This window comes from Podarcis erhardii (genome assembly GCF_964252035.2).
Source record: "Podarcis erhardii genome assembly, chromosome: 6".
NCBI classification, from domain to species: domain Eukaryota; kingdom Metazoa; phylum Chordata; class Lepidosauria; order Squamata; family Lacertidae; genus Podarcis; species Podarcis erhardii.
The window spans coordinates 7,808,548-7,834,608 of NC_138510.1; the positions used below are offsets into that span (position 1 = coordinate 7,808,548).

The window sequence follows — 26,061 nt, forward strand, 5'->3', positions numbered from 1 at the left end:
ACAAACTAAAACAAATAATCCTTAGTTATTGGTACACACACACACACACACACACACACACACACACCCCGATTGGCCTGGGGAAAGATTCTTTCCTCCTTTAATCCCCAGTGGAGCAATGAGTCAATCCCAAGCATGAGCAAACCCATCCACTGACTCATCCAGGGAGGTGGAGATGGGGAATGTTTCTTTGCAGTGATTGGTTGTGCTTGCGTGAATGTATAAGAACATATAAATTTTGGTGGTGGCAGGGGGGCTGCCTGTGGTTTTTAAAGACCCATGTTAGGGAACTCTGGGGTTTTTACTTTGCATGGTGCTTTGTGTTTTAATTATTTCATGTTGTTTTTCATATTTTTTCATTTCGTATTTTGCTTTGAGGTGCTTGTGTAAAGCAGCCATTGAGCTTCATTGACGGTGCTGATCATCTTATTGGACCCCATGCACCACGCAGGTCCTCTGTGCTCTTGGGCTGAGGAGCAAGGGCAGCCCTTCCAGACCTTCCTCTGTGGGCCATAACTGAAGGCTCTCAGAAAAGAAAATCGCTTTCTTTGCCACTGAAGAAAAAAAGCTGTTCTGTGAAATATTTGGTTTTGACTCCTTAATCCTCAAATGAAATGATGACTTAAGTATCGTAACTGCATTTGCTAGCAGAATCACGCACCAATGACATTAATCACCCAAACACTTGTTGGAGGGCTTCAAAAGAGTTTTCTCCAGATCAGTTGCAAATTAGCTAGGTTGCTGTTTTTGGCACCCATCTGTTTCAGGAGGAGACAATGGAGAAGTGCCCCTTTGTGGGTGAAGTCAAACGGTTGGATGATTACAGCGCCTGCAGGGGCTGTAGAGACCGATATGGGAGAGACATGTTTTGTTGCAGCTGGGGCAGAGGATGGCATCCGGTTGTGCCTCAGCAGCTGCACCGTGATGTTTCTTCTCTCTGCGCTCCTACCGGCGCTCATTCCTCCTTTGGTCACTGCTGTGGATGCACAACCTGACGGTCTGTCTTGAGGCACTGCAGTCATCTGCAAGGGATTCCCACAGGGCAGGCCTGATGCCTCCAGCCTTCATGCCACGTCTGCATACATCTTTATAGCACATAGTGGGTCTGTCAACAGGCCTAGTGCCTGAAGCCAGCTCCTCGGGGAGCTAGGTGGCCCATTGATGTCACAGGTAAGTACTCAAAGTCTAGAAGGTAGATCTTTACATTGATCGGCCCAGCAACATCTGGGCAGCACCAAATTCCTCTACAGGTCAGGTATGGGGAATCTGTTGCCTTCCAAGTGTTGTTGGACTACAACAGGGGTCAGCAACCTTTTTCAGCTATAGGCCAGTCAACCGTCCTTCAGACCAAGTGGTGTGCCGGACTATATTTTTCGGGGGGGGGGGGGGTGAACGAATTCCTATGCCCCACAAATAACCCAGAGATGCATTTTAAATAAAAGCACACATTCTACTCATGTAAAAACACCAGGCAGGCCCCACAAATAACCCAGAGATGCATTTTAAATAAAAGGACACATTCTACTCATGTAAAAACATGCTGATTCCCAGACCGTCTGCGGGACGGATTGAGAAGGCGATTGGGCCACATCCAGCCCCTGGGCCTTTGGTTGCCTGCCCCTGGACTACAACTCCCATCATACCTGGTAATCTGCAGGACCACAGCTTCCTCATCCTTACTATATGGGCAGCTAGGCTTCTTTGGCCTGATGGTTGCATTAACCCTTAGTCAACCTCCTGGGACCCTGTATTTGCTATCTCATGCACACCCCTCTTAGGCAACAGCTCCCTTCTCAGATTATCACTCCCTTGCCACTACTAGAGATGGGGCAGAAGTTTGATCCAATTCACACTGAAAGCTGAAGCAATCACATTTGCACTTTTTGAAACAGAGAACTGAAGCACTGCCATAGCTCCTACGATAATTCGTAGTTCGCCAAATTTTGTGATGTCGTTCGCCAGCCAAAGGATGTTTACAAAAATGCATATACAGGTGAAGACGACACAGAAAAAAATAGCATGTTGAGGGGGGAAACTTGCAAAAATCCATGCATTAGTAAAAACTGCATACAAAACGTGCTTAGGAGAAATTTGCACTAAAATACTGAAGATTTTCCACGAGGATTAAAAATAAATAAATCACAAATTGAACACTGACGGTGATCTATAAATGATGGAAAATTTTAATGAATGGTGGGATGCTCTTCATGAATGCGTCCAACTCTGCCAGGAACCCAGTGAGGTTCTTTGCTCCGACAAACACAATTAATTAATGTTAGTTAATGGCCAGAGGCCGGCCAAGTGTGAATAATCCCTGAAACTCATGACGGCTGCTCTATTTGGCACTGGTACAGCCTTAACTGGAGTAAATTGTCTGGTCTGGGTTACCGCATTCTAAGGAAATTTGGGGCGGGGGAGTAGGGGAGACCAAGTGGAGGCAACTGAGGGCTTAGAACAGGCACCCCCCAAATTCGGCCCACCAGATGTTTTAAAACTACAACTCCCATCATCCCTAGCTAACAGGGCCCCAGTGGTCAGGGATGATGGGAATGGTAGCCCCAAAACATCTGGAGGGCCAAGTTAGGGGGTGCCTGGCTTAGCCATAGAACATTTAGAGCCCAAAGCCCACCATGGAACCAGGGATGGGCATGATCAGTTAGTCTGGAGCCAAGATGGAATCTGGGTAGAGCCTGATGGTTCTTGCATGGATAAACATCTAGGAGCACGTTCCTCCCCACCTTCCAACCAAAGACATGGGGCTTCGATCTCCACAGCAAAGCACTTAATTCCTCCCCCCCCCACATACTGGGTCAAGAAATTCTCTCTCCCACTTCAGAATAAGAGCAGGGGAGTTGAATCCTGTAGGAGCTATCAAGAGCCTTCACCTGCCACCCTCAGATGATGATGATGATGATGCCCAACCCATCTGCTTGGATTGCCCCAGCTACTCTGGGCGGCTTCCAACATATATAAAATAATGAAATCAAATCAGGTATCAAATCTGCACCTCTGTGGATAGCTCTTCCTATTATCTTTTCACTGGTGCATGTTTCACTGTTGGTTAAGGGCCAAAGGTGCTTGAGTTGACATGCCCAGCGTGCTAAGAAGAAGAAGAAGAAAGAAAGAAAGAAAAGAAAAGAACAGTGCACATACACACTTGAATCTCCCAAAACCAATGGCTCAAATGGGAACACTAGGCAGCTTGAATAGAGCAGGATTTATCCCCTGCCAACAACTGATGGTAAAGGTAAAGGTAAAGGTAAAGGTACCCCTGCCCGTTCGGGCCAGTCTTGCCAGACTCTAGGGCTGTGCGCTCATCTCTCTATAGGCCGGGAGCCAGCGCTGTCCGCAGACACTTCCGGGTCACGTGGCGAGCCAGCGCAGCACACGGAACGCCGTTTACCTTCCCGCTGGTAAGCGGTCCCTATTTATCTACTTGCACCCGGAGGTGCTTTCGAACTGCTAGGTTGGCAGGCGCTGGGACCGAACGACGGGAGCGCACCCCGTCACGGGGAATCGAACCGCTGACCATGCGATCGGCAAGTCCTAGGCGCTGAGGTTTTACCCACAGCGCCACCTGCCACTCAATGAGTGGATATTAAATCCTGCTACCTTAGCTATGGGAACCCCTTCCCGGCTGGGAACAGGTGTGTGCAGCCAGTGCAGGATTTAATCCTGTCCTCCCAACCAGCTGAAGGTCAGGTAGATGTGGTTTGAGTAAAATGGCCTCAAGATCCAAATTGAAGTCCCTAGTGGACCAAGATTGGCCCATGAACCGGAGTTTCCTAGTCTTGCTTGCTCTAGAGTTTTCAGAGTCCATCGCTGCTTATCAGGCTGAACACGGCGGTTTCAGTGGTTCGGCCTAATGAACCCCTAGCCCAGGTTTGAAAAACCGATGGCACTCTAGATGCTGCTGGTCTGGTGTTGCCATCAACCCTGACCATTGGTTGTGCTGGTTGGGGCTCGTGGGAGGTGGATTCCATCAACATCTGGAGGACCAGAGGTTCCTCACCATGCCTACAGCGCCAGGCACTCCCAGGAGGTCTCCCCTCCAAGTACTAACCTGTCTGGACCCTGCTTAGCCTCCAAGATCAGGGCGTTATGCCTAGAGACAGGTATGCCCCCCCCATGTCATAGCAGTTTGGTGCACATGCAGGATGCAAGCCCTTGTAGAAAGTGCTTCTTTTTGTTGGTGATGCTCTGGTGAAAGAGTACACCAGCCATTAGCAGTGTCTCTAGAGTGCTACATGTGTGCTCCAAGGGTGATGGTGCCTTTCCCCTTCCACCATTGCATCTCTTTAGAAACAACGGCTGGGTCTCCAAGCTCCCTCTGCAAAGCAGGCTTCTCTGTCCCATCCCACCACCCCCTTGCTGATCTTTGGGTCCTGAGACCCCGCCTGCCACCCAGGGAAAACGAAGAGTTCCTGCTAATCAGGCTGGGAGCCAAGGCAGAATTAACGAGGAATCTGCTGTGGAGAGCAGAGCCCAACTGGGGTCGCAGTTTGATTTTCGGATGTTGTATGTGCATCGTAAGCTGGGAGGGTGGGAGTTGGCCTGTCAGACTGCCTTAACTTAATTGGAAACATATGTCCGTGTGTGTCCCCACCTCCTCCGTCCTCCCCCCTTCTCCTCCTCCCCGTCCCTCAAGGCTGGGAGATTTCGGTCTGCTTCTTTGCAGCTCAGAATCTGGGGAACTTAACATCCCTGCAAACACCATGCTGGGCAGAGCTGCAGGCCTCCTCCCCAGCATCTACCTGGTGCTTCTCTTACCTGTCTCAGCCAGCTCCTGCCCCAGCCGGTGCTTATGCTTCAGGACCACAGTCAGATGCATGCATTTGATGCTTGAAACAATCCCTGAAGTCCCACCACAGACCAACGTCCTGTAAGTACCACTTTTCTTTGGGGATTCTCTTCTGGGTTTTAAACTGTGTGCACCAGTTTAGCGGAGTGCCGCTAGAGCCGGGTTTGGGATCCAGAAGGTGGGAAGGTCAAGTTCCACCTCTGCCACAGACCCGCAGTGTGGCCTTGGGCAAATTACTGTCTCGTGGTTGCAGTTCCTTGCCTCTACATGGGAGAGTGGACCTACTTTGGGGAGTTGTTGTGGCACCAAAGACATTCACATTTCTGGAGAAACTATTGGAAATTATAAGTTCCCCAAGGTTGTGGTGTGTGTGTGTGTGTGTGTGTGTGTGTGTGTGTGTGTGTGTTTTATTGGTTACAAAGCACTGGAAGTTGCTTTGCAGAAAAGAATTCTGCAAACGGGGAGTAAGCAAAAGCAATATTATTCCTACGGCACCGTTCATGCACTTGAGAGCAGAAGCAGGAAAAGAAAAGGTCTCTGTCTCCAAGGAGTTTACAGTCTGCCGTTTCACATGGAAAGGAGGGAAGTCAGAGCTTAACAAGGGAAGAATGTGCAGAAATGCACTCACCATGTTTAGGTTTTGCTGCGGTTGGCGGGGATACAGACCCTGGGGTGGGGGGAGTTAAGGAAAGGATTTGCAGAAAGGAGATGTTTGGAGGATGTTATAAAATAGCATGCACTTTTAGCATGGAAGTGGATCTTTATGTGACTTGAAAGGTGGCTTGGGATTCGTTTGTTCAGAGCATCTATTTCCTTCCAAGTGCTTACTCCATATCCTGCTCACAGTCCCTCGCTCATCTGCTTTCAAATGTGGGAATTTAAAAGTGGGGGCTCCGAGCAGGTGGTCTCGTCTAAGCAACCTGAAATGAGATGTCAGCTGGGAGAGTCCTTCCTCTGCCTTGTTCCTTAGGGTGTTTGTGTGTTTGTCTGCATTTGTGTGAGTTAAAGGTAGACATTTTCACGTGAAAACGACACAGCTGTGATTCCTGTATTGCTGGATGTTGGACTTAGATGATCCTTTGGGGCCATTCCAACTCCATAATTCTGTGACAGATACCCTTGTGCATCTTCCATACATTTAAATGCATCTCCTTGTAAAGAACTTTTGGGAAGATTGTGCCCAAAGTTTTGATGCTGCCGGGCTGGTGTTGGGTAAACTCCTATCATCAGAATAGCCTATCCCTCCTGCGGAAAGTGGAAAACTGCTGTGTGTGTGTGTGTGTGTTCGTTCAACATTCGTTCAACATAACGCCAGTCTTGCATTTCTAAAAGCAAACACATGTGCTTTCTAAACTTCTTTGCACTTTCAATGTTCCAGTTTCCTTTATCTTTAAGCCACAGCTTAACGTTCGGAGGGTGGGGTGCAGACAGAGCGAATGAACACAGTTCTCATTGAACCAACTCCAGCAGAAATATACAGGGGTACCTGTGTGTAAATCTGCAAAATTCCCAAATGTCCACTGGATTGGGTGTGACGTGTGTGTGTGTGTGTGTAGCTGAGGAAGTCCATGCAAAGTGGCTGGGAGAGGGGAGCAATGGGTGAAACTGACATGGCTGGAGCGGAAGGAAGTTGCCTTAGCAAGTCTGGGTCTGAGTCTCAAACTCCCAGGATGAAAGCACAGGGTGGGTGGGGGTGCATTTCTATCGCCAACCAACATCTGACAGAAGGAAAATAGGTATGCTTGTTTTCAGCTAAATGAACAAAAAGGTCCATAGTATAGTATCAGGGAAGCCAAATGGGCAAGCCACATACAGGGTGTCTGCCAGCCCTTTTTCAGAAACATTAGCTGTAAGGCGCACGTTTCAAGCTACCAAGTGTTCTTCCACATGCTCCTGGCATAGATGTGACTATGGACTTTCTTGTTTTGCAATTTTTGGTTCAAGGTTTGTGTAGCATCTCAGCCCTCTCTTTAAACACAGGGAACTCTGCCTTATGCAGTCTCAGCCAATTGGTCAATCTAGCTTGGTACTGCCTACACGGGCTGGCAGCAGCTCCCTAGAATTTTCTGGCAGGGAGTTTTTTCCAGCTCTGTCTGGAGACGCTGGGGACCAAACTTGGGACGTTCTGCATGCAGGGCAGATGCCCTACCACTGTGCCACGGCCCTTCTGTATGTTGGGAGAAGCAACAGCCCTGAACAGTAGGGGAGGCGAACTTTTTTTTTTTTTTAATGATATTTATTAAGGGTTCGGAAATTACAAAAAGAAAAAAAGAAAAGAATCAAACACAACAAAACACTACAATACAGCACAAAAAGAAAAACACTACATAAATATAACAAATCGAAAAGAAAAACAATTAAAAACACACTCAATACTTTCAATGTTATTATCTTTCCTTAACTTGTTTCAGTGACTTCCTCACACCTCTCTTTTTTTGTATCCCACTTCAATTAGTTGTTTCAGCAAATCCTTTCCATCTTCCTCAATTCTTTGTCCTATAATTTATCTTAACAGATTCTAACCTTGATTTCCCTTTAATCCCTTTACAATTTATTGTACTTAATTCTTTATAGCATTTCTGCTAAAACCATGTAACTTCATTCCAACATCAGGGGAGGCGAACTTGACCCCAATGCCTACCGCACATTTTGCTGATCTATCGAATCAGCATTAAACACTGTTTACAAAAGGCTGTCGCTGTGGGTTAAACCACAGAGCCTAGGACTTGCCAATCAGAAGGTCGGCGGTTCGAATCCCAGTGATGGGGTGAGCTCCTGTTGCTCGGTCCCTGCTCCTGCTAACCTAGCAGTTCGAAAGCACGTCAAACTGCAAGTAGATAAATAGGTACCACTCTGGCGGGAAGGTAAACGGCATTTCCGTGTGCTGCTCTGGTTCACCAGAAGCAGCTTAGTCATGCTGGCCACATGACCCGGAAGCTGTACGCCAGCTCCCTCGGCCAGTAAAGCGAGATGAGCACTGCAAACAACCCCAGGGTCGGCCACGACTGGACCTAACAGTCAGGAGTCCCTTTACCTTTACCTTTTACAAAAGGCTGTCAGGGGTAAGTCCTCTGTTTGAAGATTTCCATTTGTTTTTTCATTTATATACCACCTTTATCTTCCGAGGATCTCAAGGGGGGTGTACACGGTTCTCCCCATTTCACCCTCGCAACAACCCTGTGAGGTAGGTTAGGCTGAGAGATGGTGACTAGCCTAAGGTCACCCAGTGAGCCTCATGGCCGAGTGTGGATTCGAACCCTGGTCTCCTGGGCCCTAGCCAAACACCCTAACCATTATGCCACGCTGGCTTTCATTATTATCATTTATTTACAAAGTGCTGTCTAGACCAGGTCTGATTTAAAGAATAAGGCACCCCAAGAAGGCCTTGTAGTTGCCCATCATTCCAAAGCACCTGGGCAGCAGACCGAGCAGGTACACTTAGTTATTTATTTCATACAATGAATACACCAATTGATTGTAAAAAAGGGGGGGGAGAAAAGAAAAACCTCAAAAAGTTTACAAAAAATGCATTTTTCACTTGGCATGTGGACCCCACCGTAGTGAGATGCATCATATTCCTCTTCAAATCATTATTTTATTTCTTTATATACTGCTGTGTCATTAAAAACAACGCCAAAGTGGTTTACAGCAGTAAAGTAAAGGTAAAGGGACCCCTGACCATTAGATCCAGTCGTGACCGACTCTGGGGTTGCGGCGCTCATCTCGCTTTACTGGCCAGCATGACTAAGTCACTTCTGGTGAAACAGAGCAGCACAAGGAAACGCCGTTTACCTTCCTGCCAGAGCGGGACCTATTTATCTACTTGCACTTTGACATGCTTTTGAACTGCTAGGTTGGTAGGAGCAGGGACCGAGCAACGGGAGCTCACCCTGTTGTGGGGATTCAAACCGCCAACCTTCTGATCAGCTAGTCCTAGGCTCTGTGGTTTAACTATATTAAAAAGTTAAAGTCAGATATTAATTAGCCATTACAGACAGTGGCTTTGCATGAGTGACATTTCCTCATCAGATCTCCAAGGGATTGCTGTAACTTGGATTGTGTACATTTTTGTTCCAGGGACCCTGAAGTTCCTTAAAAGCTCACCAGAAGTTTCTCAATAGGGAGGGAGGGATAATTGAGAAGGTGTTTCCTGAAGGTGTTTGCAGAACATCTCCTATGGGTCCCTCCCACTTTAGTCAGCATGGGGCGGAACTTATTGTCAACAGCGCCTCCTTGAGTCAAACACTGGAATGACCTGCAAACCAGTACAAATACTGCAAAATCGTACAAACACATGTAAGTTTCAGTGGTACTTCGGGTTAAGAACTTAATTCGTTCCGGAGGCCCGTTCTTAACCTGAAACTGTTCTTAAACTGAAGCACCACTTTAGGTAATGGGGCCTCCTGCTGCCACCGCGCCACTGGAGCGCGATTTCTGTTCTCATCCTGAAGCAAAGTTCTTAACCCGAGGTACTATTTCTGGGTTAGCAGAGTCTGTAACCTGAAGCGTATGTAACCTGAGGTACCACTGTACTACAATTTGCACGTGCTCAGCACCTGACTAAGGAGCAGGAGAAAAGCGTGTTGTTGTTATAGGACTGAGCCTGCATATGTACTATATACATTTAGAGCACACACACACACACACACACACACACACACACACACACACACCGAAGAATCTTGGGAACTCTAGTTCACCCCTTACAGAGCTAGAATTCCCAGCGCCCTTAACAAACTACAATTCCCAGGGTTCATATTTTTTTCTGGAGGGGTGCTTTAAATGTATGCTGATCAACCGTGAATCATCCAGATACCCACCAGCGGACAGCTGTCCTGATGTACAGCCTCCGTTCACACAGAACGTTACAGCATGGCCCAATAGACTTGTGTGACTCCTCAAATATCCCCCAGACTCCTTTACACCACACAACCATTCTGTGGCAGATGCCTGTGGGAGTTCCTTGCCAGAAAAGTCAATATGGGAAGCCAGAGAAAGTCTGAACACCACTGTCCCCTGCTCTCATAACACACCCCCCCCCCTCTGCTCCTGCCAATTTTTAAACGTCTTCCTTGGAGAAGCAGTCCGCTCAGAGTTTGTATGCAAAGCCGGGTCAGGATCCTTGATTCTGTGGCCGCATATTATTCTGGTTTCCACGCATGTCCTGCCCCTTGCAGCTGGAACATGCAGAGGTCCTGGCTCCCACTGCAGACTGAAGCCAGCAACCCGCTTAATGAGAAATCCCGCTTCATCCCAAAACAGAAAGGGCAAATGGACAGAGAGGTCAGTGCTGAAAGTATGTGATGGATATGTGTTGGCTACGGCCTGTTCCTCCAGAGCAACAGCAGCCCAGATGTGATCTGGCAGGACGGAGCCAACAGCTTGCAGAAAAGCAACAGCTGTGGACCGTTTGTGCAGACAGTAACATTTGTCTCGTAGTGTCACATTTGGGTGGTTTTTTTTTTTTTTTTTAAGTCCAGGTTTAGGGATATATGGAAAAAAGAGGAATATCCGGATGGAAAAGTGGTGGCAACTCATAGATCCTACGCTGGTGAGATGTAGAAATTAGCCCAGGAATGGAGAAATTAAGAAGAGAAAAGCATTTCTCTTTTTTTTTTTTAATAAAATTTTTATTGGGTTTTTACATTTTATAAAGACACACACACACAAAAAGACAAAGACAACACATATACAATTTCATACCCTTACTTTCTTTACCCTCTTTCCCTGACTTCCCCCCACCCCCTCTTCATACATCCCAATTCCGATAATTAGTTCAGCAAGTTCTTATCTATAATCTTAAACATATTATTATTATTTTTAAAACTTAGCTCTTTTTACTTGTCCACATTTAATTTATCCAATTCTCTTATAAACATTAAATCCTTTTTCTAAGGTCGACCTAACTTCCCTTCCACGAATTTCTCCCTTTATTATATTAATTATAGGTCACAATGGCCAAATACAAAAATCATAAAATTTTGAAATTCTATTCTCCCCCCCTCCCTATCCCGGTTTCCATCCCTTCCCAAGCAAATGTCCACAAAAACAGTTCCTAGCCCGGATTCCTCACATCCGAGGCCTTCAATTCTCTGTCAGTCTCTCTCTGCCGATTTTGTTGGTAATCCTTTTTGTTGGTCCTCAGGTCTCGAAGGAGTTCTGTCACAGTCACATCAAATTTTCTTCCATCCAAAATGTTTAAAAGCAATTGCTGCAAAAGGTCAGCTGCTCTCCCATACTCAAAGAGGAAGTCCCGATCATGTTTCTTTATTCTTTTAAATTCCAGTATTCCAAGTACTCCAGGGACTTCCTTCCTCATCTTTCTCATCTTTCGCAGATTTGTAATCCAAAGATCTTCTTCTTTATTTTCTGACGATATAGGCTTCTGGTTGGTATTTTCCACCTGTACTTTCTCCACTCCTTCTTTCCTCTCCGCCAATTCCAAAGATGTCTCTTCTGGTTCAGCTGCAGATTTTTTATCAGTCGAATCCTTTATGCATTCAGCAGAGTTGTTTGTTTTAGAATTCAAGGTCATAAGTTCTTTGTTCATAGCCGTACTCTGCTCTTGCAAGATTCCCACGAGAAAAAACATTTTTTCTATCTCTGCCAGTAATTTCCCCTCTGCAGCCATTGTAATGTCTCTAGTTCCCCCTAGGGGGATTCCAATTGCTTAATAGTCCTTTTCCAACAATCCGTTACTTTGTTGTTTATTACTACTTTGTTTCCAACCACCTCAATTCAAATGTAACACCTTTAGTTCAGAGAGTAATTAAATAGCAAAGTTCTTGACTTTAACCGCCCGTTTGACAGCTCCTTTGACAGCTGTCAAACTCCTTATTCTTTTTCCTCCGGCACACACACAGGACGCTCCCGGGTTCGGGGGGAGGGGTTACACAAAAACTTCCAAAATTCCTCCCTTTCTCTCCAGCACAAAGACTTCTTCTGTCAAATTCATGGAAATATCTTTTATCTAGCACCAAAAAGACAGTAATCTCTCCACCTTAGTTCTCCAATCCTTGCTTTAGATCGTTTGTAGGTAGGGGGGGTGCGGACTTCCCTTTAGCACATCCCCCGGTCGTGCCGAATTCAAAGGTAAAAATTTTAAAGTCCAAATTCCATTCTACTCACAGGTTGTTTGTTTTCCAGTCCAAATTTTGGGAAAAAAGTCAGCGCTCTCCGGCCATGGCTCACGGCTTCGCTCCACTGAAGTAGCGGTCTACTCCCAGCACTACGCCGCTCTCCGTACCCTCTCCGTAGCCTTTAAAAAGGCTCTTCGTGGGTCGGGGAAGGCGCTTAAAGGTGCCCGCCGAGTCACCAAGTCCGCAGGCTTCCGCGCCTGCGGTTTCTAAGGGTCCCCGCGTCGCCGGCGCGGTAAGACCCGTCTTCAGCAGAGCCGATTCCCTCCGGAGCTCGAAGGGAATCCGCCATTAACCGATCGCGCTAACCCGGAAGTCGAGAAAAGCATTTCTCCTTCTCTCATAGCACTAGAACCCATGGACATTCATTGAAACTGAATGTTGGAAGAGTCTTTTTTAAAAAAATTATTTCTTTTTCTTTTTTTGAATTTGCATTTTATTTATTTGTTAGCATTCTTATATTACATCGGTAAACATTGTCATATTACATTACAGGACTTAGTATAATTTCCAACATGTATACAAAAATTAGATACAAATTCTATATACCAAGAAAAAAAAATGAAACAAAAAAAAGAAAGAACAAAGAGAAGAAACAAAAAATCATATACATACCAAAACACTAGATTTCCTGTCTTTCCCATTATATATTCCTTTTTTTTACAAATGAATGTACTCTCATTATTGTATATTTCTTTACATATTATCCAATACATATCCAATTTCTCAACTCAGTCTCACTCCAGCGTCAATAAAATGCCAGCATAGATAGTGAACCTTTACTGTATTTTTGAACATATATTTTATATCTGTCCCACTTTTCCATAAATGTTTGTTTTGAGTTGCCTCTCAGGGTATTTGTTAACTGCGCCATTTCAGCAAATTCTTTTAGCTTGGAATGCCAGTCCGTTATTGTGGGGGCTTCTTGTTCCTTCCACCCCTTTGCCACCAAAGTCCGAGCTGCGGCTGTCGCATATAAAAATACCTCCCTAAAAGCCTTCGGGATGTCCCTGCCAACAGAAATGTTGGAAGATTCAGGACAGATGAAAGAAGATTCAGGGAAAATAAACTATGGAACTCACTGCCACAGGAAGCTGTGATGGCTACCTTTAAAAGATTGGATAAATTCATGGAGGAGGAGAGGGCTCTCGATGGCTTTGTTCTGCCTCCACGATTGGAGGCAACAATGCTTCTGAACCCCAGTTGCTGGAAACCACAGGCAGAGAGACGGCTCTTGTGCTCAAATCCTGCTTGTGGGTTTCCCACAGGCATCTGGTTGGCCACTGTGAGAACAGGAAGCTGGATGAGATGGGCCACTGATCCGATCCAGCAGCCTCTTTTGTGTTCCTATGGTTTTATTCCCTCATATGTTACATGCAGAAGTAAACTAAGGTCAGGTTTGTACATGCCCCTCCATACAGAGCCCATTTGCAGAAACGTCTGAATTACTGCTGTGTATGCACATCCAGAAAGGGACGTGGGTGACGCTGTGGGTTAAACCACAGAGCCTAGGGCTTGCCGATCAGAAGGTTGGTGGTTCGAATCCCCGTGACGGGGTGAGCTCCCGTTGCTCGGTCCCTGCTCCTGCCAACCTAGCAGTTCAAAAGCACGTCAAAGTGCTAGTAGATAAATAGGTACCACTCCGGCGGGAAGGTAAACAGCGTTTCCGTGCCCTGCTCTGGTTCGCCAGAAGCGGCTTAGTCATGCTGGCCACATGACCCGAAAGCTGTACGCCGGCTTCCTCGGCCAGTAAAGCGAGATGAGCGCCGCAACCCCAGAGTCCCTTTACCTTTACCTTTTATGCACATCCAGAATTTCCATTAAGGCCCTCAAAATGATGTACACCAGCCTTTGACAACCCGGCACTCCCCAGGTGTTTTGGACTATAATTCTCATGAGCCCCCGTCAGTGTGGTCAGTGTTCAGGGATGATAGTATTTGTAGTCCACAACAACTGTGCTAAGCAGATCCTTACTATTCCCTAGGGAATAGGGAAACCCAGATGGGCAGAGTAATACTAATAATACTAATAATAATACTAATAATACTAATAATACTAATAATACTAATAATACTAATAATACTAATACTAATACTAATAATAATAATAATAATTCCCATTTTACAGATAGGGAACTGAATCTGAAAAAGGATATCTCCTGCCCATAATCACCCAGCATTCTCCCTTGGCCCATTCTACATCCAAAGGTCTCTTCCATTTAAATACATCCTTTTTGGGGGGGCCTTGCTGTTACCACAAAGTACAGAAAATGTTTTACTTAGAAATAATTCATTTGCAGTTGTGGAGTTCAAGAGCCTGAAGCTGGAACGGAGCCACCTCCTGTATTCTGGCCCCTTCTTTGGCTCCGCTAAACCTTCTAATTAAAATCAGGTTCTTCCCCTGCTGTTCAACCTGTGCATTAAACTAACCAGATAAAAATAAAGACAAGGTATGTGTGTGTGCAATGCGGGGGGAGAACATGGAGATGGGAATTCACTTAATGTTACTTAGGAAGTTTCTCTCATTATTCATTTATTTGCCTTCAGTTTTGGCTGCGCCAGTCTGCATGAGGTTCAGGGTTGCAATGACTGCAGTAAAACTAAGTCCAGACTGTTGCTGATTCGCAGGTGGGATTCACTCGCATACCGGTGAATTAAGCTTGTGCGATTAAAGAGGATTTGGCACTCTTGCAAAAAACAAGCCTGCTTCCAAAAGACAGCACTCAAGTTATTTCCAGACTACCTGTTAATTGAGCATGGCCCGTTTTGCGCAATTTTTTGCCAGGAGGCAAACTCAGCTATTCAGTGGACATATAAATTCTGATTTGATTGCAGGGAGGTTAGACAATGCTGTATTGGGGGAAAAAAAGTTTCTTTATTTATTCTTTTTTGTTTTTGTTCTTATTTTTATTTTCATTACATTTATATTCCCCTTTCATTCCAGGAGCTCAAGGTAGCATATATACTTCTTCTCCTCCCCATATTATCCTCACGACAACAACAACCTTATGAGGTGGGTTAGGCTGAGAGTGACTGGCCCGAGGCGACCCAGTGAGCTTGATGGCTGAATGGGGATTCAAACCCCAATCTCCAAGGTCTGACACTTGTTGCAGGAACCCACCCACTCCCCAATCATTCAGTTTGTACAAACTCGACACACACACTCACTCACATACCACATGCGCGTTGCTTCTGTTCATAGAAAATCACCCGTACATCGGATCTGTACCGTTCCACTTTTATTTTGCTCTATGAAGGAAGGACTATCAAAGGGGGGAGGTTTGATACAGGGCAGCCATAATCCCTCGAGCCCTACCCAGTTGGCATGCCAACCTTGATGGTCCTAGACAGAAGACCATCACGCTCACAAAGAACCTGCATATGAGAGTGGATTCAGCATGGAGTGGAACAAAGGGCAGTGATCAGCTCTTCCCTCTGGGGACAGGAAACTGCAAACTCCCCTTTGTCCTCTGGAAAGTGTTGTGACGTGGGGTTTGTGATTTCAGCTCTCTTGACATAATATGCTGGAGACAGTTCTCTAGTAACACTTCTTTATTAAAAGCAACAAGACTGAAACCTGAGGAGGGGAGAGCTACATTTATAGGGACAGGGAACTAGCTAGAAGGGATACATTTTGGAGGGAACAATACCAGGCAATCACAGTCCTGCCTTTTGGAGGCAACCAATAAGACAGAGGATCCAAATACAGCAGCTTAAATGAACCAATAGTAGCTGTAGCCTCTGGAACCAAAAGGCAGTTACTTTACCCTAATGCAATTACAGACAATAATAATACAGATATAAAATCCTTTGACTCAATACACAACAGAAAGTACTCATGGGGAGGGGGAAGGTGGAACCCTCCAGGTGAGAAGACACTCAGGTTACCACCACAACTCCTCCCTCAACCCCTCCTTTTTGTGATGTGTCAATGATATAGTCATGATGTAGTTCGAGGAGTGTAGTTGGGGTCTCTTTTTGTTCAGGGCTTCCATCTTGTTTCACCTGGTGGCAGGTGGGAGTCCTGTCACGACAGTCTTCAGTAAAGACCAAGCCTACTGGTTGTTGGAATGAAGTTATTGTTATTCTAAAGCAGCAATGCTGCAGCAAGCAAAGGCTCTAGCAGCTCAGTCAGCTGCTTGTGGCTGCAAAGCCAGACAGGATGTATGTGGCTGTTGCCATGGATACAAAGGGGCAGTCCATTCTGTACTGAGCACCGGATGTTAGCTCAGTGTGTGTGTCATATGACCTGTACAGGATGTACATGGGTGGAGTTTGGAGTTTCTCTCTGTTTGTTGAAGAGAGCAGACATCTTTTACTGTATGACTGCTAAAGACAGGAATAAAAGCAATGTAGATACGTTTCTGTCTGAGTCTGATTCCCCTCCCTGGGGAGCAGGGAGGAGGAGAAGCAGTTGGTGTGTTTTTCTCACAGCCTGAGGAAAATCGCCGGAACGGACCTCGTGTGTTTTTCCTGCCGGGAGTCGCCGGAGGGAGGTCAAAGGAATTCAGCCGGTGCCTGCAGATAGGCACATACCTCTGACCGAGCCTGAACTCCAACAGTGGTAGCAGATGCCGGTTGATGGTTTCTACGATCCATGGAAGTCTGCAGAAATAGTGGCAGAGCTACTGTATTCATCGCTCCATGGAAGCCTGAAGTGAGAGGCTAATCCCTCTGCAGCCAGGAGCTCACCAGAAGAAGCTGAAAGCCAAGCTACGGAGCCCAGGTATGAGATTTTCGGGCTTAGAAGTGTGAATGCAGATTGATTCATTCTCTGCTTCAGGGGAGCAACGTTTGGGAAAAACAGCTCCGAGAGAGAAGAGCTCTGCATTCCAAACATTCCTGTGGTTTTTCCTGTCCAAGGAAAGGAATGCTGTTGCTTAGCAACGCAGGCCAGTTTCAAGATAAGGGCTGGAAGTCAGGCTGAGCCTCAGAGAGGCAAAAACAGCTCGTGTTTTGACTAGGCCCTTAGAAAGGAACTGTTGGAAGGGACTTTACAAGCGGCCAGTGTTATAGCTGCCAGGAGCACAGAGTGTAAACAAGCCAGCTATTGGATTTTAGAGGCTTGAGTTGATGGAGATGTTCAAGCGCACCTGACGGAAATGAAATTTCTGCGTCAACAGATGGTGGAACGCAATTTCCGTCTGCAGGAGGAAGTGTTTTGCTTCATGGTGATCAACAGTCTGAATCGGACTTACAAAACAGTTGCCAGTCAGCTGGGGTCCCTCCCAGCGCAAGATCTAACGTCGGACAGGGTCTTTGCCGTGGTTCTTTGTGAACATGACAGACTCGCCGCCCTGGAAATCAAGGACAGGGGGAGACGAGAACGGAGTTCTGACACCCCCCCTGCTGTAGCTACTGGAGGAGACGCTGTAGCTTTGAACGTTGTCCAATGCTACAATTGTGGACAAACTGGGCATCTTCAGCGGAACTGCAGGAAGCCATGTCAGAAAAAAGGAGCCAAGGGAAGCTCCACGAAGTCTGAGACGTTAGGCAGAGGTCATGCCAAGTCACAGGCGAAGCCTGCAAAGGCTTTGATGTCCCTAAAAGCCACACCAGAAGTGGGGAATTCTTTCGTTTTGGACACGGGAGCGACGGTTCACATGACCCATCGCAGGGATCTATTTTCGTCGTTTAAGAAGCAAAGCTTCGTTGCACAACAAGCCAACGGTCAAGAGCTGGAAGCCACCGGAATTGGGACTGTGTATCTTAAAAGTCTGAACTTGACTATGAACAGTGTTTATTTGGTTCCAGAGTTGAAGTACAATCTGCTCAGCGTTTCGCAGATTGCCAAGAAGGGACTAAAACTGTCCTATGATGATCAACACTGCGAGATCTACAAAGATGGAGAGTTGTATCTTTCTGCCAAAGAGAAAGATGGACTGTATTTGTTGACTTTTGATCAAAGTGATTACATGAATTGTGATTCTAACGTGATCTCTTTTGCAGGTGTAGCCAAGAAGAACGCCAAGCAGGTCACCTCGAGGGTCGACAAGGCATTTCAGCGGGTGTATGCTGATGTGATTGGTCCTTTAGCACCATCTAGAGGCAATGCAAAGTATTACCTAATATGTGTTGATTCTTTCACAGGTTTTGTCTGGATTTATCTTTTAGAGAGACCGAAAGAAGCCTTAGAAAGGTTTAAAGAGTTTTGTGACAAGGTTAAAAATATGCATAATGCTGACATAGATTGTCTTTGCACAGATGAAAAGCCAATTTTTCTCTTACAGGATTTCCAGAGGTTCCTGAAGAAGAAAGGGATAAGACACAAAATTGCTAGTTCCGAAGAAGCTTGGAAGAGATGTGTCTGTGTTAGGGTGAACAAAGAATTGCAAAAGGGAATGGAAGCGCAATTGCTTAGTTCACATCTGCCACAAGAGTACTGGGCTGAGTCGCTAACGTCATTTTGTTATACGTGGTTGAGAAAGTTTTCAAAAGAGTTGGGAAGTTCTCCTTTTGAGAAACTGTTCCACAGAAAACCTTCTGTTGCCCATTTCAAAGTTTTTGGGTCTCATGTGAGGACAGAAGCTCCGGGTGGAGTAAAGAATGCCAGAGGCATTTTTGTGGGTTATGAAAAGGGTCTCTACAGAGTAATTTTGTCTGAATCTGGTAAGGTGATTCTCACAAAATTTCTAGAGAGTGCTCCTGAACAGGAGAGAGTGATTGTTCACACATTTCCCACAGGTGATGATGATGATTCTGATGATGATGATGATGATGATGATGATTTTATTGAATTCAGTAGTACTGATGATGACAGCGATAGCTCAGACAGCTCAGTTGTCACAGTCATTGAGAGGAAATCTCACGTAATGACTAGACCCTCAGAAGAGGAGGAAGACGAACCACTGTTTACAATTGGTACTGGTTCTCCAAAGAGTCCAAAGGCTGAACCAGAAAGCAAAGAAGAGCAGCACCTCTTACGTAGGTCTGAGAGAGCAACGAAGGGTGTACCACCCAAGAGGTATTCAAAAGAGTTTGCCAACCAAGCTATTGCATGTGTTGCTGTTGTAAATGACCAAGGTCAGATTGAAGCTGTGTCTGAGTCAGAGACAAAGGCACAACAGAGAGTTGCTAACCAAGGTAATGCAGATGCACTCATTCCTTGGAAGTCACACAACCAGAGAGGTACATTGGTAAAACCAGTGGCGGGTAGTTCCAAGGGTGGAACTGAAACAACAGGGGAGTGTTATACATATAACAACTGTTTGTTTTCTTCTCTGGATGACGCTTTGCTCGCAGCACGCATTGATACTTTAGGGGGAGTATGTTATTCTAAAGCAGCAATGCTGCAGCAAGCAAAGGCTCTAGCAGCTCAGTCAGCTGCTTGTGGCTGCAAAGCCAGACAGGATGTATGTGACTGTTGCCATGGATACAAAGGGGCAGTCCATTCTGTACTGAGCACCGGATGTTAGCTCAGTGTGTGTGTCATATGACCTGTACAGGATGTACATGGGTGGAGTTTGGAGTTTCTCTCTGTTTGTTGAAGAGAGCAGACATCTTTTACTGTATGACTGCTAAAGACAGGAATAAAAGCAATGTAGATACGTTTCTGTCTGAGTCTGATTCCCCTCCCTGGGGAGCAGGGAGGAGGAGAAGCAGTTGGTGTGTTTTTCTCACAGCCTGAGGAAAATCGCCGGAACGGACCTCGTGCGTTTTTCCTGCCGGGAGTCGCCGGAGGGAGGTCAAAGGAATTCAGCCGGTGCCTGCAGATAGGCACATACCTCTGACCGAGCCTGAATTCCAACAGTTATATGGCTTTAGTAGAAATGTTATAAGGAATTAAGAATATGATAGATTAATGGAGTATTAAAGGAAAAAATAAGGTTAGAATGTGCTAAGATAATTATAGGATAGAAAACAGAGGAAGATGGAAAGGAATTGCTGAAACAATAAATAGAAGTGGAATACAAAAAGGGAGGTGTGAGGAGGTCGCTGAAATAAGTGAATGAAAGATAAGATATCGAAATTGTTTGATGTGTTTTTGTTTTTGTTTTTGTTATGTTTGTTAGTCTAATGTGTTAGTGTTAAGTAGTGTTTTTGTATTGTATTGTATTGTTCTTTTTTTTCTTCTTTCTTTCTTCTTTTTCTGTAGTGTTTAAACTGTTGGAAAAGTAATAAATATTATTTTTTTTAAAAAAAAAAAAAAAACACCAAGCCTACTGGCTGCTGTTTTGCTCTAGTATTCCTGACTGGTGTCCTTGTTTTTTGTCCAAGGGAGCCCTCAGATTTCTCGGTTAACACACTCTAACCACTACACCACACTGGCTGCCTTCGTTATCCCGCACATTGCGGTGCATGTCCCCCTTCAGTTTTCTACCACAAAAAAGGCAGGGTTTGGGTGCATCGGAATGCCAGATCAGCTTTGATTTGGGTCCCACCTGGAAAGAGCAACGATCTGCGAAGTGCACTCAGACTTCTGGCAGAACAAAAACGCACACTGGGAAAGCCGGTGTTGCCTAGCCTCCCGGCAAACTTTGTGCCAACAAGGCAGAGTGAAGGCTCAATAAATCTGTCGCTTGGAAGGGAGCGGAGATACTGCAACCTGGACACATTCCAGATATCCAGGACTTTTGCTGTGATGCATAAGGTTACATCCTACCAATAAGTTTAAAGTGCTCTTGTATACCACTTTAAACAGGTACGGCTTCCCCTAAAGAATGCTGGGAACTGTAGTTTGTTAAAGGGTGCTGAGCGTCGCAAGCGCTGTAACCCTCCAATGGTTTGACTTTGCCCACCTCCCATGGTGCGCTATTCCATTGTCTCTCGAGGCAGACGGGTGCCAACAATATTAAACAATGATACAGTTCCCAGCATCTTTAACAAACTACGGTTTCCAGGATTCTTTGTGGGTAAAGGTAAAGGGACCCCTGACCATTAGGTCCAGTTGTGGCTGACTCTGGGGTTGAGGCGCTCATCTCGCTTTATTGGCCGAGGGAGCCGGCGTACAGCTTCCGGGTCATGTGGGCAGCATGACTAAGCCACTTCTGGCGAACCAGAGCAGCACACGGAAACACCGTTTACCTTCCCGCCGGAGTGGTACCTATTTATCTACTTGCACTTTGATGTGCTTTCAAACTGCTAGATTGGCAGGAGCAGGGACCGAGCAACGGGAGCTCACCCCGTCGCGGGGATTCAAACCACCAACTTTCTGATCGGCAAGTCCTAGGCTCTGTGGTTTAACCCACAGCGCCACCCGCGTCTTTGTGGGTAGTGGCTGTTAAAGACATACATGAGTTCTTTACAAATCAGGGCAGGAGATGTGACCTAAGGACTGTACACTTTCTCCCACTTTCTCCTGCCCCTTTCCAGGAAAGTTGGGCAGTGGGGGTTGATAGTACAGAATATCTGGAAGGTGCTAGCATGGGAAGATTGGCCCTAGGGCAGTGGTGGCCAAACTTGGCCCTTCAGCTCTTTGGGGACTACAATTCCCATCATCCCTGATCACCGGTCCTGTTAGCTAAGGATGATGGGAGTTGTAGTCCTAAAACAGCTGGAGGGCCAGGTTTGGCCACCACAGCCCTAGGTCCACTGCCCCCCTCAAAAAAAAAATCAATAAAAATAAATAAAAACACATAGCTGAGGTTCTGCCCCCCCCTTAACAAAGCTCAGCCCCCCCTAAAATCCTGGCCACGCCCATTTAACAAGCCGCATTTCCCGATGTGTATGTTTATATGCGTGTATCTATATTTTCTTATCTCTATGGTTCCTCAATGCCAGCTTTGCGCGGGCGGGGCCGAGAGCCGGGAAGGGCTCATTTAGCATGTGTTGGGACCATGATGCAATGCGCGCAAGGGAGCCGGTTTCCCCTCCGTCGTTTTCATCGTTAACGCGAACGGCTTCTACTACCGCAGGAGAAACATTGGAGCCACCTTTTTTCCCCCTTTTTCACCTATTAAAAGTGTTTTTCGCGGCGGGGGAAAGAGGAAAATATTAGATCACTGTAATCTCAATGGCAGGCGCCCGCGCAGTGGCGGGGCTCGTCGGCTTGCAAAAAGCATACTCTGGTTTCACCTCAGATCGTATAAATCTTTCGCCTTTTACTAAAGATTTCCGTGGGGAGGAACATTTATGAGTTTTCAACTAATTTTTTGAGGCCTTGCTTCGGCAGGGCTGCCTTTATGTGTCAAAAGTAAGAAAATGTGCTTGTAACTTTTTTTTTTCATGCTGCACAGTTTTTGGTGCACTTTCCTAACACTTCCAAGAATGGGATGTGTAGACATTTTCGTTTCATTGTCATGCGTTTTCTTGCACCTTTTTGTATCCATATTTCCTGCCGTCCCATAATGCAGGCATTCGCGGTTTGGGTTTCTCAACCACCATGTGAGCGGTGCATTTGACCATGTGCAGACTGACCTCACCGTGTTTGTTTTAACTGGGTTTCATAAACAAGAATAATGTTATACAAATAAGTTTCCCCGTGTCATTTGTATAGCACAAAAATAGCATAATAAACGTGGGAAAATATCTGCAACATATGTTTCGTTCCTAGTGGTCAATGTATAATTTCTTCGTTTATTTTTTTGAAACAATTAGGAAAGTGAATATTTTCCTAATTGTATTTCCTTGGTTTTAAGAGCGGTTGGGTGTGGCTGTAGTGAGAATTTGTTTTTGTGTGTGAGCAGGGTGTGAGTGTTTATTTTTGAATCCGGTTACCCAGATTGTCCTCACCATGTTGAACAATTGAATGCAGCAATCCAGGCTTCTCACTCTTTTATGTTTCTCTATAAATCCTCCCTTTCCCTGTCTCCAATTATTTTTACTATTACCTTGAGTCCCTGTCAGGCGAAAAGGAGGGAAATAAATAAAAAATAAATAAATTTATACCCCTCCTTTTTCCCTGACAGGGACTCAAGGCGGGTTAGAGAGAAAAATAAGAACAGCTAAAAACAGAGGAGGGTGAAAAAACAACCATTAAAAAACATTGACAGAATTAAATCTCTCCCATCTCTTAAAAGCATACAGTTAATTACGGTAAAAACAGCACGGCAGCAGCCCTTCCATCATATTTATTTTTTATTAAAATCATTTCTGCAACTGCCTTTCTTTTCAATGAACTACCACGGTGGTTTGCAGAACAATAAAGCAGCAGCAATACCTAGCGATATAGCAATAAGATCCAGATCGATGATTAGCAATAAATCAATTAGCATTGATCACTGCAGTATGAGAAACCCGGAGGACGTTTGAAAAACCAGGGAAACGGTTTGGAGAAGAGGTTTGCTTCACCTCCACTGGAGACGTTATACCTTGATAATCTGGAAATTAGACTTTTGGAGTCTTCAGGGCTGAAATCAAAGGTCGATTCTCAAGATTCCTGCACGAATATAGCTCTGTGATTCGATGTGGTTTAACCATCACTTGCGAAAGGGCATTATCACGCTGCTCAGCAACTGTTGTGCATTTTTAGCTTTAAGTGTCACCGAAAAACCCTACACATTTTGTCAAGAAGTTCAGGAAAGGAGGCCTCCACACACACACACTGCTCTGCTGCAGCCTGGAGACCTCCAGATGTTTTGGACCCCAATTCACATCAGCCCCCCAAAAAGCATGGCCAGTAGTCAATGGTAATGGTCACAGGTTCACCATCCCTGCTCCCATGGGCTTTGCAGGGCAATAGAGCATTGCCACTTAAGGGCTGTCACATGGAAGAGGGGACAAGCTTGTTTTCCCCTGCTCTGGAGGGTAGGACTCTAACCAAGGGCCTCAAGTTACAAGAAAGGAGATTCCGACTAAACGTTTGGGAAAACCTTTCTGACAGTAAAGGTAAAGGACCCCTGACCATTAGGTCCAGTCGTGACCGACTCTGGGGTTGCGGCGCTCATCTCACTTTATTGGCCGAGGGAGCCAGCGTACAGCTTCCGGGTCATGCGGCCAGAATGACTAAGCCGCTTCTGGCGAACCAGAGCAGCACAAGGAAACGCCGTTTACCTTCCTGCTGGAGCGGTACCTATTTATCTACTTGCACTTTTGTGCTTTCGAACTGCTAGGTTGGCAGGAGCAGGGACCGAGCAACGGGAACTCACCCCGTCGTGGGGATTCAAACCGCCAACCTTCTGATCAGCAAGCCCTAGTCTCTGTGGTTTAACCCATAGCGCCACCCGCGTCCTATTCTGACAGTAAGAGCTGTACTAAAGTGGAATGGACTCGCTTGGGAGGCTGTGGACTTTTCTTCCTTGGAGGTTTTTAAGCAGACGTTGGATGGCCATCTGTCATGGATGCTTTAGCTGGGATTCCTGTATTGCAGGGGGTTGGACTAGATGACCCTTGGCTCCCTTCCAGCTCTGGGGTTCTGTGATTCTAGAGTGGCTAGAGCTGTTGCAGGCCAGAGCCCTGTCGCCTTTCTCAGCAGAAGGCCATACAACACCAAGAATAAGGTGTGAATAAGCTTCTAGGGCAGTGGTGGCCAAATTTGGCCCTCCAGCAGTTTGGGGACTACAATTCCCATCATCCCTGGCCACTGGTCCTGCATAAGTGAAATTGCGTAAAAAGGGGAGCACCCACTAAACACCCTTTAAATGTCCTCACTGGCAACCGCTCTTCAATCCGTACCAAAAATATTGTATCCAAAAATATCCACAGCTAGATCTAAAGCTTGTCCCTCAGACCTTGTGGGGGGCCGGACTATATTATTTGGGGGGGGAATGAATGAATTCCTATGCCTCACAAATAACCCAGAGATGCATTTTAAATAAAAGGACGCATTCTACTCATGTAAAAACACCCTGATTCCCAGACCATCTGAGGGCCAGATTTAGAAGGCAATTGGGCCAGATCCGGCCCCCAGGCCTTAGTTTGCCTACCCATGGCCTAAACAAAGCCCCGCTGGGCCTCCAGTCTTTTCGGAGCTTCCTCTGCCCTCACTGACATCCTCTTTGGGTTCCGGGGAGGGTCTCCTCGCGAGCCACAAGGTCTTTCCAGCTCCCTCCAGCCATTTCCCGGTTTGGATTGAATTATTTCCCAGTGCCATGCACAAGTCGGTTGCACGTAAGGGGTGTGTGGAACACCTGTACCAGGCTTTCTGCAGAGAGTATTTTGGAGATGCATTTAGATTTCACGTGTGGACCTGATGTCCGCCACCTCCTTTCTTAGAGCCCACATGTGACTGATGGATTGAGAGTCTCTTTTTGCTTTCCAGGGATTTGCGCTTCAACCGCATCAAAGCCATCCAGCCTGGAGCCTTCAGGAATCTGAAGAACCTCAACACCCTGTAAGTGCTCAATCTTCTTGTACCTAAAATGGGAATCCAAAACCCAGAGGCGCAGCTTAGCTTTGCTCTGTGGGCCGTCCGATCCAAATCTGACAAAAATAACCCCGCTGGCTCGTGCACACAGAGGCGAAGTTCAGAAACGGTATGCTGGGCGGCTTTCAAGCCAACTTTTTTTTTGGCTCTGGCCTCCGTAAGCAGTATCACCTGCTCCGTTGTTTTTGGACAGGTTCGAGTTTGTGTCGGATCTCAGATTTTAAACAGCTGAGGTGCTTGGCTCCAGAAATCGCTGGATCCTCGGAGCACTCTTGGCGAGCCGAGGTCCTTTCAGGATAACAGCACATCTGCAGGCGCCCGGGATGAGTTTGCTTCAAGCGACTTCCATGCTGCGTTCAATTATGAGGCGGGGTTGAATTAGCACTTGGTACAATCCTACATATGGGTCTGTCGCAGCAGAACCCTCCAGCTACAACCACGCTTCTGCTCGCTGGCTCAGTCCCTGGTCTCTTCCCAAAGGACCACCCCAAAGGGCCATCGCCCTTTGGCACCGATCCTTTGGCAATAACCCCGGCACTTTTTCTGGCTCCAGTCTAAATGCCCCAACCCAGATGTTCTTACTGGGTGGCTGCAGTTTCTGGCAGTGGTGCTCCAAACAGGCTTCTTTGGGCAGATGGTCCTCACTGCAGAATGCAAGAAAGTTTTGGGGGTTTTTTGGGGGGGGGGGGTTGACGGTTTAAAAACACAAACCTATGTGAGTGCCTGGAGGCAGCTGGAGGATGGATGGCAGCTAACAGATTGAGGTTGAATCTTGACGAGACAGAAGTACTGCTTTGGGGGGAACAGGGGGCGGGCGGGTGTAGGGGACTCCCTGGTCCTGAATGGGGTAACTGTGCCCCTGAAGGACCAGGTGCGCAGCCT

The 26,061-nt window shown here is 46.3% G+C and overlaps 1 protein-coding gene across 2 annotated transcripts in view; it reads left to right on the plus strand.

Annotated features, from left to right (window-relative positions):
* Positions 1–1,064: 1,064 nt before the first annotated feature.
* LOC309344791 (peroxidasin homolog) overlaps positions 1,065–26,061 on the plus strand; it is a 72,753-nt gene continuing 47,756 nt past the window's right edge. Inside the window, exons 1-3 of one of the 2 annotated variants that reach the window (XM_081867492.1) lie at positions 1,065–1,170; positions 4,780–4,882; positions 25,075–25,146. In XM_081867492.1, coding sequence (XP_081723618.1) covers positions 4,830–4,882; positions 25,075–25,146 — 125 coding nt within the window. In that variant the 5' untranslated portion in view covers positions 1,065–1,170; positions 4,780–4,829. Of the gene's footprint in view, positions 1,171–4,649; positions 4,883–25,074; positions 25,147–26,061 lie in introns of those variants that run through there. The other variant, XM_081867494.1, reaches the window with a different exon arrangement.